A 13,769-nucleotide genomic window follows, 5' to 3' on the forward strand; every position below is an offset into this window, starting at 1 on the left:
AGAAACAGTTGAATACTAAGGTGAAGTTGTTTCACCTTCATTTGTCTCAATGAAATTAAATTCTTGATCTTGAGAACATTTACAATTTGTCCAAGCACACATTTATTAGACACTTTCTGTGTGTGTTGTTTAAAAATTCAGCTTCGCCTATGTAGGTTTCTTGTCAGAGGAAGCTTTTAATGTACTGAGTCTGGTCAATTTGGCTTCATTCTTAAGGAGTTGTCACGCTAGATTCCTGGCTGCCTCTTAGGAGGGCTTATGCAGTCATAGATTAGCAGCAGAGTCAGTTTCAGCTTTTGCCCTCAAGCCCTCATTTGAGGAAGACTATATCACTTATGATATAACTCTTTTTCTAGTTCTATTTTTTTTGTCTTTTCCTCATTTCAATAAATGTTAATATATAAATATTAATGATTTTTATTTTATTGAAACATATTTTCAGATTTAGTTGGAATATCTTTTGTTCCTGCGATTTTAAAATGTTCTATTTTAATGTTCTGTTTCATCTTTCTTGAATTCTTTGAATTGCCTTGTTGTTAAAATGTGCTATATTTATAAACTTGCCTTGCCTCACAAGATTTCAGATATATATCCCAAGGGCAATTCATACAGTTAATGAACTGCACTTTTACATTGTTTCATTTTGTCTCATCTTTGATTTTTTATTCTGCTCTATCTAGGTATGTTTTTACTGTTGATGAAATCCTTACATATTGTGTCATTTTGTCTGATCCTGCTGCAAAACACATTTCCCCTTGACAGGCTTGTAAAACAAATCTTCATCAATGTGCAATTCCTTATTATTTACTTATTATTTTGTATTTGACAAATTCCTATTCTTTTTGAATGTCATGCATTTATTTTAAACCTGATTTAATCTGATTGTATAAAAACAACATCACTCAAGTGGAACATATTATTATACCTTGAATCTGCTGCTTACATTATCCACCTACCTCTGGGGACTGTATAGTTTTAAAAAATAATGTTTCAGTTTTTTAAAAAGTTTTCTTTTAATGATTTTTACGCCTTTTTTTATTTTATTTATTTATTTTTTACTGTTTTTCTGATCTGCTGTTATGTGCACATAAAAATGTATGTTATTTGCACGCATTTTTATCTCATACACCCATTTGCACATTATTTGACTACCTCTCTATGCTGTCTTGCACTACTTTTCCTTTTTTTTTCTTCCTAGAGCTGTTATTTTTAATTTCGTTGGGCTCTGAAAGGGGAACAACGACAATAAAATAATTCTGATTCTGATTTTGAAGGGCAGCTATTGGACTAGCTTAGACTTTTATTCTGAAACCGGATGTCTCGTTGTTTTGGTAAGGTGCCTCGGAAGGAGCCGTCAATGCATAGGTCTCTCTTCGCTGATTTCTCGTTTCCCATCAAAAAACCCGTCTAAGTTCAAGCGACAAATGTGACGGTTTAACAGAAAGCCATTATGGGATTCACACTAAGACGCTTTCTCGCTGTTAAACCATCGAGAGCACTGCAGTTTTTGCCTTTTTTGTTGACATTGTTGATCGTCGAGAGCCGAGGAGAGAGCAATGCGATGGACAACGTCGCGACTGAGAGGCTGGCTGAGGAGAGCCACCGACAGGACAGTGCTAATCTGCTCATATTCATAATGCTCTTAACTCTCACTATTTTGACTATATGGCTGTTCAAACACCGGCGGTTTAGGTTCCTCCACGAAACCGGACTTGCTATGATCTATGGTAAGACCAACGACCTCAACTTAGCCGTCAATGCTAGCTGTCAGGCTGTGAGGCCGTTAGCTCGTCAAACTCCTCAAACTGCCACTTTGACATTTTCTTCCAACTTACATGTACTTTTGAGGATTTTTTCCCCCAAGCAAGCTATGCATAGTTTACATTAATTACCATTGTCATTTATTATTATTTTTTAATAGATTTTATTGATTGTTATCAAAATAAAAGATGATAATGAACATACATGTGCTCTCTGTACTCACAAATATTAAAACTGGAAGGAAAATGAACCAAAATGACATCTCAGGTAGCCCAAGACTGCCCTTACCCTGAAAAGTTATAAAAGTACACATTTAGGAAAAATGAATAAAACAAAGTACACAAGATAATAGACATTACGACAAATAATAACCAGTAAATGAAATAAAAACAGAGACAATAAAATCCAATTTACAATCTAAATAAAATAAATCAAAAGTAGACAAATCGATAGTCAAACCAGATCAAGCTATTCCTATTTATACTGTGTTCATTTTAAGAGCTGGCCAGCTTTTAAATGAACAGTAGCATAAAAGGTCGCTTAAGAAAAAATATGTGTCGTGGTCTTTAACAAACCCCAGCCATGTTCAGTATCCAGAGAGGAGCTGCTTGTTTAATGTGCTAATTCAGGTATATGGCACAGATAATGAGAAAAAAAACGATGCCTTAAATAGCACCTCAACCAATGCTGCGGCAGAACGACACAAACCATGATGATGTTTTTTTCTTATCCCTGTAAAGCACTATATAAAGGTTTGACATTCGTCAGCCTTTTTGTACATATTTTTAGTTACTATGGATCTAACTGCTTTCCCTCTCTCCCCTCCTCGTTGTCCCTAAAGGCCTGTTGGTGGGCGTGATCCTGCGCTTTGGGGTTCATGTGCCTCAGAGCACAAGTGACGTGGTCCTCAGTTGTGCCGTCAACGCCAGTCCCGCTACACTGCTGGTCAACGTCAGCGGGCGGTTCTACGAGTACACTCTGAAGGGCGAAGTCAGCCGGGGCAAAGGTCACCAAGTCCAGGATGATGAGATGTTGAGAAAGGCAAGACGATGAGCAGATGGAGAGTGCAAATTGTTGTTTTTTTGGGGCCTCACCAAACTCCAAACTGCTCAAAAATGATCTTGCATGTATAAATTATAACAGGTTTGCCAGTAACTGTTTTGGAATAACACCGTCCAAGTCTGTCTTTTAATGCAGTTGACTTTTTGTCTAATTGACTACTTATAGTAAGCTGTGCCAAATACTTAAACACAACCCCTGTCTATGAAAAAGTAAGCATGTCGATCATGTTATTCATGTACACAGACTGACACAAATTGGTAACTCAGTACTTCAAAAAGGAGTGCGGAGGGGTTGATGAGTAACTGAAGGAAAAATGTCAAAGTGCGCTAAACGAGTGTTTAACAACATTTATAAGTAACTACTGTCTTCTTTATCTAAATGAACTACTGTCTGCAGGTGACCTTTGACCCAGAAGTGTTTTTCAACATTTTGCTTCCTCCTATCATCTTCCACGCCGGGTACAGTCTGAAGAGGGTAAGAGGGCCAAAGGAACATTAGTGCACTAATCATGTCACTAAATAATTAACATGTTTAACAGATTAGATCTTGAATAATGAATTCTTGAAGGCATTGCTTTTCTCTACACTATGCAGGTTATTGTACCTGTGCAGGCTACGTACATGTATAGGTTGGCACATGTTTAGAGTTATTTGTATATGCTGCTAGTTTTGTCTGATATATTATGTCATCAATCTGCGTCCTTGTCTGTCACAGAGACATTTCTTCAGGAACATCGGCTCCATCCTGGCTTATGCATTTGTGGGAACGGTTATATCCTGCTTTGTTATTGGGTAAGTCATGAGGTCGTTTTTGATATTACTCATAAGATGTGCATATACACAGCGGTGCCTAAAGAAGGGGGTATACTGTGTATTGTAAAAAAAACAGCCTCTGTTGTAAACCGTGACATGCAGGAGACAGAGTGGGGAGGGTCATCCCTTCACCATTCGAGGTACAAAAATTACAACATGCTGAATATTGTCAATAAATCAATGGCGTTAACCCGAGGGCGGATGTAGAAGTGGGTATACTCTATAGAGACAAAACAATGAGTGGGTATACTCTGTCTACCTGTGTATACTCTGCACTACACCACTGCATATATCAGCACAAGACTTAGTTGAATCTCATCCTACCGGTTAAATGGACTGATAATATCAGGGTCTCTCTTGACATGTACACATTCCTTTATTCCTCCAGGCTGATCATGTACGGCTTCGTATCCTTCATGAAAGTTGTTGGCCAGCTTGGTGGAGATTTCTTCTTCACTGACTGCCTCTTCTTTGGGGCCATCGTATCTGCAACAGACCCAGGTTGGTGGTGTCCAAAAGCATGTTGCCTCAGATTCAGGGTGTAAATACTTTTCCTTAATAAAGCAACAAAATATCCCGTTATCGGATACTCTGTCCGTCTGAGGGAGCCGTCCTGCTCTAATTGTTTTGGTTGTTTCCTTTATCTTTCAGTGACAGTGCTGGCTATCTTTAATGAGCTAAAAGTAGACGTGGACCTGTATGCTTTACTCTTTGGAGAGAGTGTCTTGAATGATGCCGTGGCCATCGTCCTCTCGTCGTAAGTATACAGCTTGAGCGGTGGAGACTGTCAAACACAGCACTTGTAGCAACACTATGTGCATTTCTAGAGTTAGGATTTGCGTTTGTGCGGTCCGTACGAGCCGTGATTAGATCTTTTCCTATCCTTCGTAGGAACAAAAATCCACAGCCCCCTAATGTGCAAAAATGTTTCCAAAGTTAAAATTGCTGTTAGTGACATAAACGTGTGGAAAAATACGTTCCACCTCTACCTCATGTCACTCTGCTAAACCACTCCGGCCAGCGAACATGCACACTAAACGTCACTGCAGAGTGTTTGTTCTGTGCAGACAGTTACATCGAGCTCATAGGACAGAAAACACTGAAAGCCAATAATAATACATCCTGATAAAGTTACAAAAGTAGCAACTGTTCTATTCCTATCGCCACTGTGGCAAGGAGAGAGAGAGAGAGAGCCACTGACACAAATCACATGAAAGCTGGAATTTTCCACAGAATCACTGTGATTGGCTCGTCCCAAGCAAGCTAAATCGGATTTGTTGCTTCAGTCAGAATTCCAACTAAATAACGCTTACATACACAGATCAGACACAAATATTTCAATGAATAGTTCAATTCAATACTGTCAGTGACATTTAATGATACAAAATAGAAATGTGACAAAATTCCAAGGAAGGACTTTTGCAAAGTTCAGCCTGTTACTGAACTCACTTTTTGTCGAGGTAAAGCAACAGAGAGAAGAAACATGGTGCAGGAAGAGAAAAGGACATTTGCTTGTTTTGTATCTGTCCTGATGCAAGAGTCTCATACTAGCTTTAGTTCAACTTAAAAAAAGCGGAGACGGTGGATTTGACTCAGACAGGAATGTTCTCATTATCAGTAAAGATCCGATTTATCAATGAAAGTGACTCCTGAAATGCTCATATTGTCATGTTAGTATTCATAATGTAAACCAACCGTCCGGTCCTGAGCTCTGTCAGTCGGGTGCTGTATGTAATGAGTGTAACTGTGAGCTCTCTGTGTTGTCACTTGTCGTACTAACATCAGTCCCTGTCATTTCACTGCTTGCCTTCCTCCACCCATCTGTGTCATTCATCGCCTACCTGTACGTACGTACGCATGTAGCGTTCTCCTCCGCTTAGAGAAGGAGGGTAGTCGGGGAGCTCGAACTGTGCTCTCCCGAGGACACGATGGCCCAGTCGGGCCTGACGTGGCGCAGGAATGGCTGGAAGAAAACCAAACATTTGCTCCCCGGTGGGTGGGTTGGTGGGTGACTTGCGTGGATGTGCTGGCTGGTAGAGTTCTAGAGTTAGATATATGAAGTCAATATGAAGCATACCCTTTTCTTCTCTGTAGCTGTAACCCTCCACCGTTAGGATGCCCTAACCCTACATCTTGTTGCATCTGCAGACATTTCGGCCCTACTCCTTAATTTTTTTATTTTTTTTAATTTTAGTTTTCCCTATCCTCTGTCGACCCTGTGAATGGCCCGAAAATTCGACCCTTACCAGATTTGTTCTTAATCTATGTGTTGTGCTTTGCTGGTGTTGTTTGGTAATCTGGGTCTTACTCTCATAAAGGGAGCACCTGAACTGACAGTTCACTTTTTGACTGATTAGTTCTCCCATGCCACTCCTAAAAGAGTGCTGAGAGAGCCAAGTTTGATTAAAACAAAACATGCAAAACCTTAGCTTCCTCCCTTTTTATGATGGTAAAAAAAACCCAACAACATTGCATGTTGGTGACATCTTTGCAGCTTCTTTAATTCTTTTAAATTACACACAACCAGACCAACTCCAGGGTAGTAAATCTCTGACATTAACTGCATTTGGATTCTGCTTAAATGTCGCTCTCTTTGTGTCTTTATGTAGCATGTGCATCATATTTGACCAGTTTCCCCTTTCCTGATATTTTGTCAATGCTTGTTTCCGTTTTCTGTGTAAGTGTTTTCATTTCTTTGTGTTCTCGTTCTGTAATCCAGCTCCATTGTGGCTTACCAGCCCACCGGAGACAACAGCCACAGTTTTGAGGCCATGGCCTTGTTGAAATCCTTCGGCATCTTCCTGGGTGTCTTTAGTGGATCCTTCGCTCTTGGAGTAGCCACTGGAGTCATGACCGCTCTTATATCCTTTCATTGTTATTCGCATGCTTTCGACAAGAAGAGAATAAAACGATAACGTTTACACTTTTACCTTTTGACTTATTACAGCTGATCACACTTTGTGTTTGCTGCTCTAAGTTGTACATAACTTAGAAGCTGAAAGCCATTGTTCCTGATATGTAGACGGTATATTTTATTTTTTCTGTGGCTCTACTGAGTCTTAATATGTATAGGTTTCTGTTGTGATGTATGAGGGCTGCAGCTGGACAGGCGCCAGATCTTGTTTTCTCCTTGACTACAGTTTTCATCACGTGACCAAGTTTACAAAGCTGAGGGACTTCCCTTTGCTGGAGACAGCTCTCTTTTTCCTCATGTCCTGGAGCACCTTTCTATTGGCTGAGGCATGCGGGTTCACAGGTACACCTGCACACTGCACTCATGCATGCAATTGACTTTTTTTTGTTAGTCCAAGGCGTTGATGACAAAATAAATAATGTTTAAAGTTAGCGATGAATGCTTTTTTTTGTTGCTGTTGTCAGTAGAGTTCATCCAGTGTTGTAGAGAGTTTTGTTGTTAGACTATTAACATTAAATCTTACTTTGGGGGATGATATAGTATTAAGACATGGACGACTCATTCACATTAGGTAATAGAAACACACCCTCAGACAGTTCCTGGTGCTACACTTGTTAATAGTTTGTCATGAATATTAATTAGCCAGCTGATATTATCGGTCAATATTTGCAAAGCAAGTGACTATCAGTATCGGCTAACTTTATCACAGATATGTGCTACTCATCGAAGATGCAACCAAGAGCGATGTCAGCCAATTTATCGTGCTCAGATTTTCTTTTTAATCCCTAATATCGATGTTGTTATCAGGTCCCAAAAATGCCACGTTGTTCATTTTGTACTTCAGTGGAATCGAGTGTCAGTTTCAAAAAACATCCACTGAAATAAACAAATCTAACATTGTGATAGTCCATCTCTCACCTATTGATTTTTTTAATTGATTTTTTATCTCCCCCCCCCCCAAAAAAAAAAATAGTTCCACAACCTTCTGGTCAGTGTAGTTAAGCAGACGTCTCTCAGACAAAGGTCGTACATGGCTGTGTTTAGAGATATCAGTGGTGCACTGGGCTGGACAGTGTGTAGAGTATTTGGCTTACAATAAAGACTGTTCAACTTGTCATGTGAGATCAGAAGATTTGTTCCTGTCTGTCTGTCTGTTTTTTTTATAGTGAAAACTTTGACTCCCATCAGTAAAATGTCAATCAGTGTGTTTTGACGTTGTATCTTTTTTTATTTAGGCGTGGTGGCCGTGTTGTTCTGTGGGATCACTCAGGCTCACTACACATTCAACAATCTCTCCCCTGACTCTCAGGACAGGACCAAACAGGTGATATTCAAGCACATACTCTGTTAATAAACCATCCTTTTGTTTAATTATTACTGTATGGTGTCAACTATTAAGCTCTTTAGAAATGTATCCATAGTGCAAAGACTAATACTGCTTCTAATGAATCAAAGAGGAACACAAACGAAGAGATTAGAGATCACAGCGGAAAGGGCTTGAGTAAAAATACTCAGAAGAGAGGATGTTCAGAAACGGTGCGAACATTACACAGAAGTGGAGAGCTGGCAGCTGCAGCAGGTTGATATAAACACACATCTGGATCTGTGTTGTCTGGTTACTCTTTGTTATAGCAACAGTGGACAGAAGCACAGAGGTTCGAAGTGACTGCATCTTAACTGTTGAGGCAGCACCTTGAGTTGTAATAATCTCACCACAGTTTTCACTCAGAAGTGTTTTGGTCTCATGATTCAGACTTTTTGGTGTACAGACATTATTGTGAAGTTAAAAAAGAAAAAAGAAAAACAAAACCAGCCTTTCAGAAGTCAAAAAGAAAACCCCCCAAAAAAGATTTGTCCATTTTTGATGCCGCTTCTTTCCATTCATCGAAGTGATATCGTTTCTCTCTTTCTGACAGTTGTTCGAGCTGCTGAACTTCCTGGCAGAGAACTTCATCTTCTCCTACATGGGTCTGACTCTTTTCTCCTTTCAGTCACATGTCTTTAACCCTTTGTTCATCATCGGAGCCTTTGTATCCTTTCCTCTGCTCAGTGTTTATGCATCACACATACAAGTCAAAGTCTTTCTACGTGCTTCACTTAACTGACTTACTGAACATGTATATTGTCTTTATTTGGTTCCTTTGCATGCATATACTTATCTTTATATGTGATAAACTGTATATTATATATATTTTTTATACTTTATTAATCGCCATGGGGAAATTCTGATACATGATGATGCACTATGTACTGCTGCCAACGCTTTTTATAAAGCCTTTACATGATGACATGTTTCTTGATTTTTAGAGGATAATTCCACAGCAGTTTGTGCCGTCGTCGTTGTTCCCTGTGTTGTGTCCTTAACTTTCTGCGTCGCGTAGTTGGCTGTGTTTATTGGCAGGGCGGCAAACATCTACCCTTTGTCCTTTTTGCTCAACTTGGGTCGCAAGAACAAGATTGGGTCCAAATTTCAGCACGTCATGATGTTTGCAGGTGAGACGACGATGCCTCTCTCAGCGCTGTCAGCACTTTGTAAGCACTTCTGAGCTGGGAAAAGTGAAGTCTTGATTTACACACGAACACACAGTCGGTTATATTGTGCAAGCTGGCCTTCATGGCAGCTGCAGCTGTGTGGCAATTCTTTTTCCTGTTTTTTTTTTTTCTCATATGCTGTAAACGCTTCCCATTTTTACATGAACTATGGTCCTGAGTTAGCTGACCTTGCTTAGTAAAGAAGGTTTCAGGCTTCATCTCAGCCAACTGAATCAGTGAAACAGAGCTCCTAAAGCCAGGAGTTACATAAAAAAAAAAAAAAGCCAGTTGTTCCCTCTCTCCGATCAGAGACATTTTTTTTTTAAACTCCAGGTATTTTCTCTCCTAGTGCAGAACATTTCAACTTTTCCCTAAAAACAAATCTTAAATTACACAATTCAAAGTTGAAATACCGATGAGTGTTGTTCCACGTAACTTTGATAATCAGCCACTTTTCCTTGAGTACTGGACGTTTAAACAAATGCAAAAAGTATCTCCATCTCCTGTTTCTCTTGTCCGTGTCCTCTAGGTCTACGTGGGGCCATGACCTTTGCTCTTTCTATCCGGGACACGGCCACTTATGCCCGCCAAATGATGTTTTCCACCACCCTGCTGATTGTCTTCTTCACCGTGTGGATCTGCGGAGGTGGCACCACGCCCATGCTGTCCTTCATGAGTATACCGTAAGGCGGGCCATCAGTTTGAATGGATTAGTTGTTCATCCTCAGTGAAATGTTTTTCTGTCGGACTCACTGTTTTTTATCTTTATCTCTCTCAGGGTGGGCGTAGACTCTGATCAAGACAACTCGGTAAGTTTTGAAGGACAGGTTGAAAATCTTTAGTTTTGGGACATTTCTTTGGCTTCTATGAATATGGGTGAAATGAAACAAACTAATGAATAAAATGTTGTGCTCTAAAGAGTTCCACTGTGTTGGATGGCTCACAGCGGAGGAACACTAAACATGAGAGCGCTTGGCCGTTCAGGATCTGGTACAACTTTGACCACAAGTATCCTTTGATTAAGCGAGTACTTTGAGACGATCTGAGGAAGAGTGGCTGCTGGATTCAGCGTCTGACACTAGAGGGTGCTCTTTCCAAACTGTAAGAAATATACCGCAGGAACGCTTCTGTGCTAGAGATTGACACCTTTCTAAAGATGTTACGGTTGTTTTAGTCTAAAATCTGGCTGTATCAGAGTCTGCATAAATGCATTTGGTTCTTTACTAAAAAAAAAAAAAAAAAAAACCTATGCGACTGCACTAACTGTTAAAAGTCTTTGACCAAAGCTTGTTCTCCAGCTACCTAAAGCCTCTCCTGACCCACAGTGGCCCCCCTCTCACTGCCACTCTACCGGCTTGTTGTGGACCGCTGGCCCGATGCCTCACCAGCCCACAGGCTTATGAGGTTTGAACACTGCACAACAGTTTGAATCGCACCACCTAAAGACTCAGTCTTTATACTTTTTAATTATTATTATTTTTTTTTTTTTAGTTTGATACGTTTGTACAGTCATTTCTATCAATTGTTTTGAATGTCTGTGTGTACTGTTGGATTATTTGAGATATCATTGGCTGTTTTGGCAGCCTAACTGGGATTGATAGAACCAACCTACCTTCTCGTGTGAAACTGTTAAACTACTTCAAAGATGGATAAGAATGGAAGTTTTTGTTCTAGTGTCAGTATATCTATAGTATTGGGAGTCTGATCAGATCCTACATTTGTGTGTTGAATTAAGGAGATGGAAATCCCTCCCACTTGAATTTATTTGAAGTAGAATTAACCGTGCCTCTTCTCTTTTTGTGTCTAATCGTTATCCCTCTCCCCCTTTAAACTCACCAGAACGAAGGTCAGCTTTACGACGACGACTCTGACTTCATCCTGAACGATGCGAACGTGAGCTCCATGTACGCCGACGTCACCGTCACCACGGACGCCTCAGGTTCGCGCACCACTAACCACAAGCACCCCTACACCACCAGCACCACCGGGGGCAACCCGTTCGACGAGGGTCTGGATCAGGAGCTCTCTCAGGCGGAAAACGAAGTGGCGATAAGAGGAACCCGTCTCGTCCTGCCTATGGATGATCCAGTGGAGCCCCCGACCACCGTCACCCTGCCGCCGCCTCCTTCCCCACCACGCTCTGACCCTCGCAGGCACAGACTCTAGGAAGGCTTGCATTGTCAGGAGAAAAAAAAAGCACCTGTCCCAGAACCTAAGCGCATCCTTGTTGATGGGACAACCTCCGAGCTTAAGACGCTCTTGATTAAACCCATAATCTGGTTGGTTAACTTTTGTTGAATGTGAATGCACTTCATGAATACTAGGTACTTTCAATTGATCACTCCATTTTTTTTAAAGGTTTCACAAACTCTAATGTGGTTGTATTATTTGCTTACAACTTTGAACTACTGTGGAAATATGCCAGTGCTGTTATCTATACTCTTTCAGTCTAAGTCTTCAGTGTAAGTCTCTGTGTAGGGCTGTCGGGTTGATCCCTTATCTTAATATGCAGTTTACTCTTCTCTCTGTAGTGAAGGAGCTCCTAAGGTGAGGGCCATTATTCATCTTCCAATGGTCTTCAGTAACTAACGTTCAAAGTTCACTTTGCTCTGGTAATATTATTAAAATCACTCATAGTTGTTCAGGAGCGTTTTACACTACAGATACTGAACTAATCAAACTCAGTCACACATTATCTGAGAGGGTTTGTTGTAACTGACCAAGCCGAAAGCATTCAGACATGAATACTGACATTGTGAAGGCAGCTGTGAAAGACGTCTTTAAAAAAAAAAAAAGAAAAGAAAAAAAAGAGCTCAATACTTTAAAGTACACACACACACACACACAAAAAAGAAAGCTTCCACAACAGCATCCAGGAGCGTCTTCACTTTGTCCAAACATTGCCTCGTTTGTTCTTGATCAGTCTTTTCACTTTATTTTTGTAAAAAAAAAGAAAAAAAAAAAAAAGGATTTATTTGTGTTTTGGTTTTTTGTGTATATTTATATTTATTATTTATTTATTATTTGTTGAATAGCATTAATGAAATCCTTGACACCACCACCACCGCTCTGTGTTAAACAGCTCATGTTGAACTTTGTGTGTCCCCCCTCAACAAGGTACGGTGGGGAAGTCCGGAGGTCGGTACAGTTATATTGAAGTCTTTTTTTCAAAACAAAGGGCATGTTAAATAATCCCTTTCTATGTTGTAGCAACCCCTTTATTTTGTGTTTTAAAACCAGAGCTTCCCTGTGTATATTTTAAAATGTGCGCATGTGTCTGATGTTGGAATGCAACATTGTTATTAGGGCTAAGGTTTAATTCTGGGTTTCTCCTCTGGTCTAATCCTTCTTATGAAATCAAAAACCTGACTGCCGTGTATTTGTGATGTTACATCATCAAAGATGACTGAGGGCTGGCTGAACTGTTGTAATTAAAGTGCCTATTCTGATGTTGAATTATGAAGTGTAGATTTGTACATATTTTGATTTGCTAATGTGCAGTATGATGGTCTCTCTTAAATTTTTATATGACACTTAACCCTTTGACTGCTGTTATATACTGTAATTTAGTGTCATTGGCCATATCATTGGCCTGACACGATACTTTTTGGTTAGTTTATTAAAAATCCCCAAAAAGTGCAAATTAAAACATTGTACTTTCATTTATAGGAAGTAAAAAGTACTGCTTCTATTTGTCAGATATAATCACTCTGTGAACATTGTACTAGGAAAATGTATATTTTATCAAAAGTACATGTGGTATTTAAAAAAGGAAACCATAGGGGCTGAATGTGGATTCAACAAGACATGGCTACCTTCTTTAAGACTTTGTCAGTGAGAACAAGGGAAAGTTACTGCAACATGAGGACACTTTTTACTGATGCAACATTGACTCTTATTTTCCTTCTTGTTCAAACAAGACCACCTCAGTGAGAGATTGTTGTTTTTTTTTTTTGACATAGACTGATTCCTTTCCTTGCCTTCTTTCTCCTGTCTATTATAATTATTTTGCCAAGCAGATGTAATTTGTTTGTCTGAGGTAGAAATTAATTCAATTTCAATCACATTTGAACATAGAAAATGTTTGTTTTCATAATGCTGCACTGCATAAATTGTAATTTTGATTTGATGTACTAAGTGAAGGATGGACATAAACAAACCTGCTTTCATTTTTTTTTCATAAAGTTGCATTTCTTTTATCGTGTGAATTAACCTAAACAATAAAAAAACAGTCTATATAAGAATCCTTAAGAAACGACAATAGCAAGTCAGAGTTGGACATGTTTGTTTCTAAAGTTTGGAGAAGCTGTTTATGGGTCGATATATTAGTGGGGGTTTTTATGTGAGAAGGAAAGTATCTCAGATTCAATAGATTTATCCTTGTAAAGTTACAATGTTATTAATGCTGTCTCCTCTTTCAAAGTTCTTGCAGTGTACTTGAAGAAAATAAAAACAAATTCCTGACAATGACATGTCTTTGCTGTCCTTTTGCTATTATACTATTTTGACATGAGTTTTTAAAACCAAGGGACATTATTTTACTTAATGTTCCATATATTCAATCATTAATACATCTGATTTTTTTTTTACTTTCCGATTTTGGTCTTTTTCTTTTTTTTCAAAAAAGGTCAAGTGATGGGGCCAGCTTCCATGCTTAGCACCTTTAAGAAATTAATAACATCGTTTTG

General features: G+C 39.3%; 1 protein-coding gene across 1 annotated transcript; it reads left to right on the forward strand.

Annotated features, from left to right (window-relative positions):
- Positions 1-1,296: 1,296 nt before the first annotated feature.
- LOC306831544 (sodium/hydrogen exchanger 6-like) lies at positions 1,297-13,551 on the forward strand. The gene is made up of 16 exons (XM_079355700.1): positions 1,297-1,727; positions 2,603-2,802; positions 3,220-3,297; positions 3,538-3,614; positions 4,024-4,136; positions 4,287-4,392; positions 6,355-6,498; positions 6,776-6,891; positions 7,785-7,873; positions 8,466-8,579; positions 8,931-9,042; positions 9,611-9,764; positions 9,860-9,890; positions 10,001-10,089; positions 10,380-10,485; positions 10,921-13,551. The coding sequence occupies exons 1-16, from the start codon at positions 1,451-1,453 to the stop codon at positions 11,245-11,247; spliced, it is 2,133 nt and encodes a 710-aa protein (XP_079211826.1). The 5' UTR covers positions 1,297-1,450; the 3' UTR covers positions 11,248-13,551.
- The last annotated feature ends 218 nt before the right edge of the window (positions 13,552-13,769 follow it).

Source organism: Symphodus melops, assembly GCF_947650265.1.
Source record: "Symphodus melops genome assembly, chromosome: 11".
In the NCBI taxonomy this organism is placed as follows: domain Eukaryota; kingdom Metazoa; phylum Chordata; class Actinopteri; order Labriformes; family Labridae; genus Symphodus; species Symphodus melops.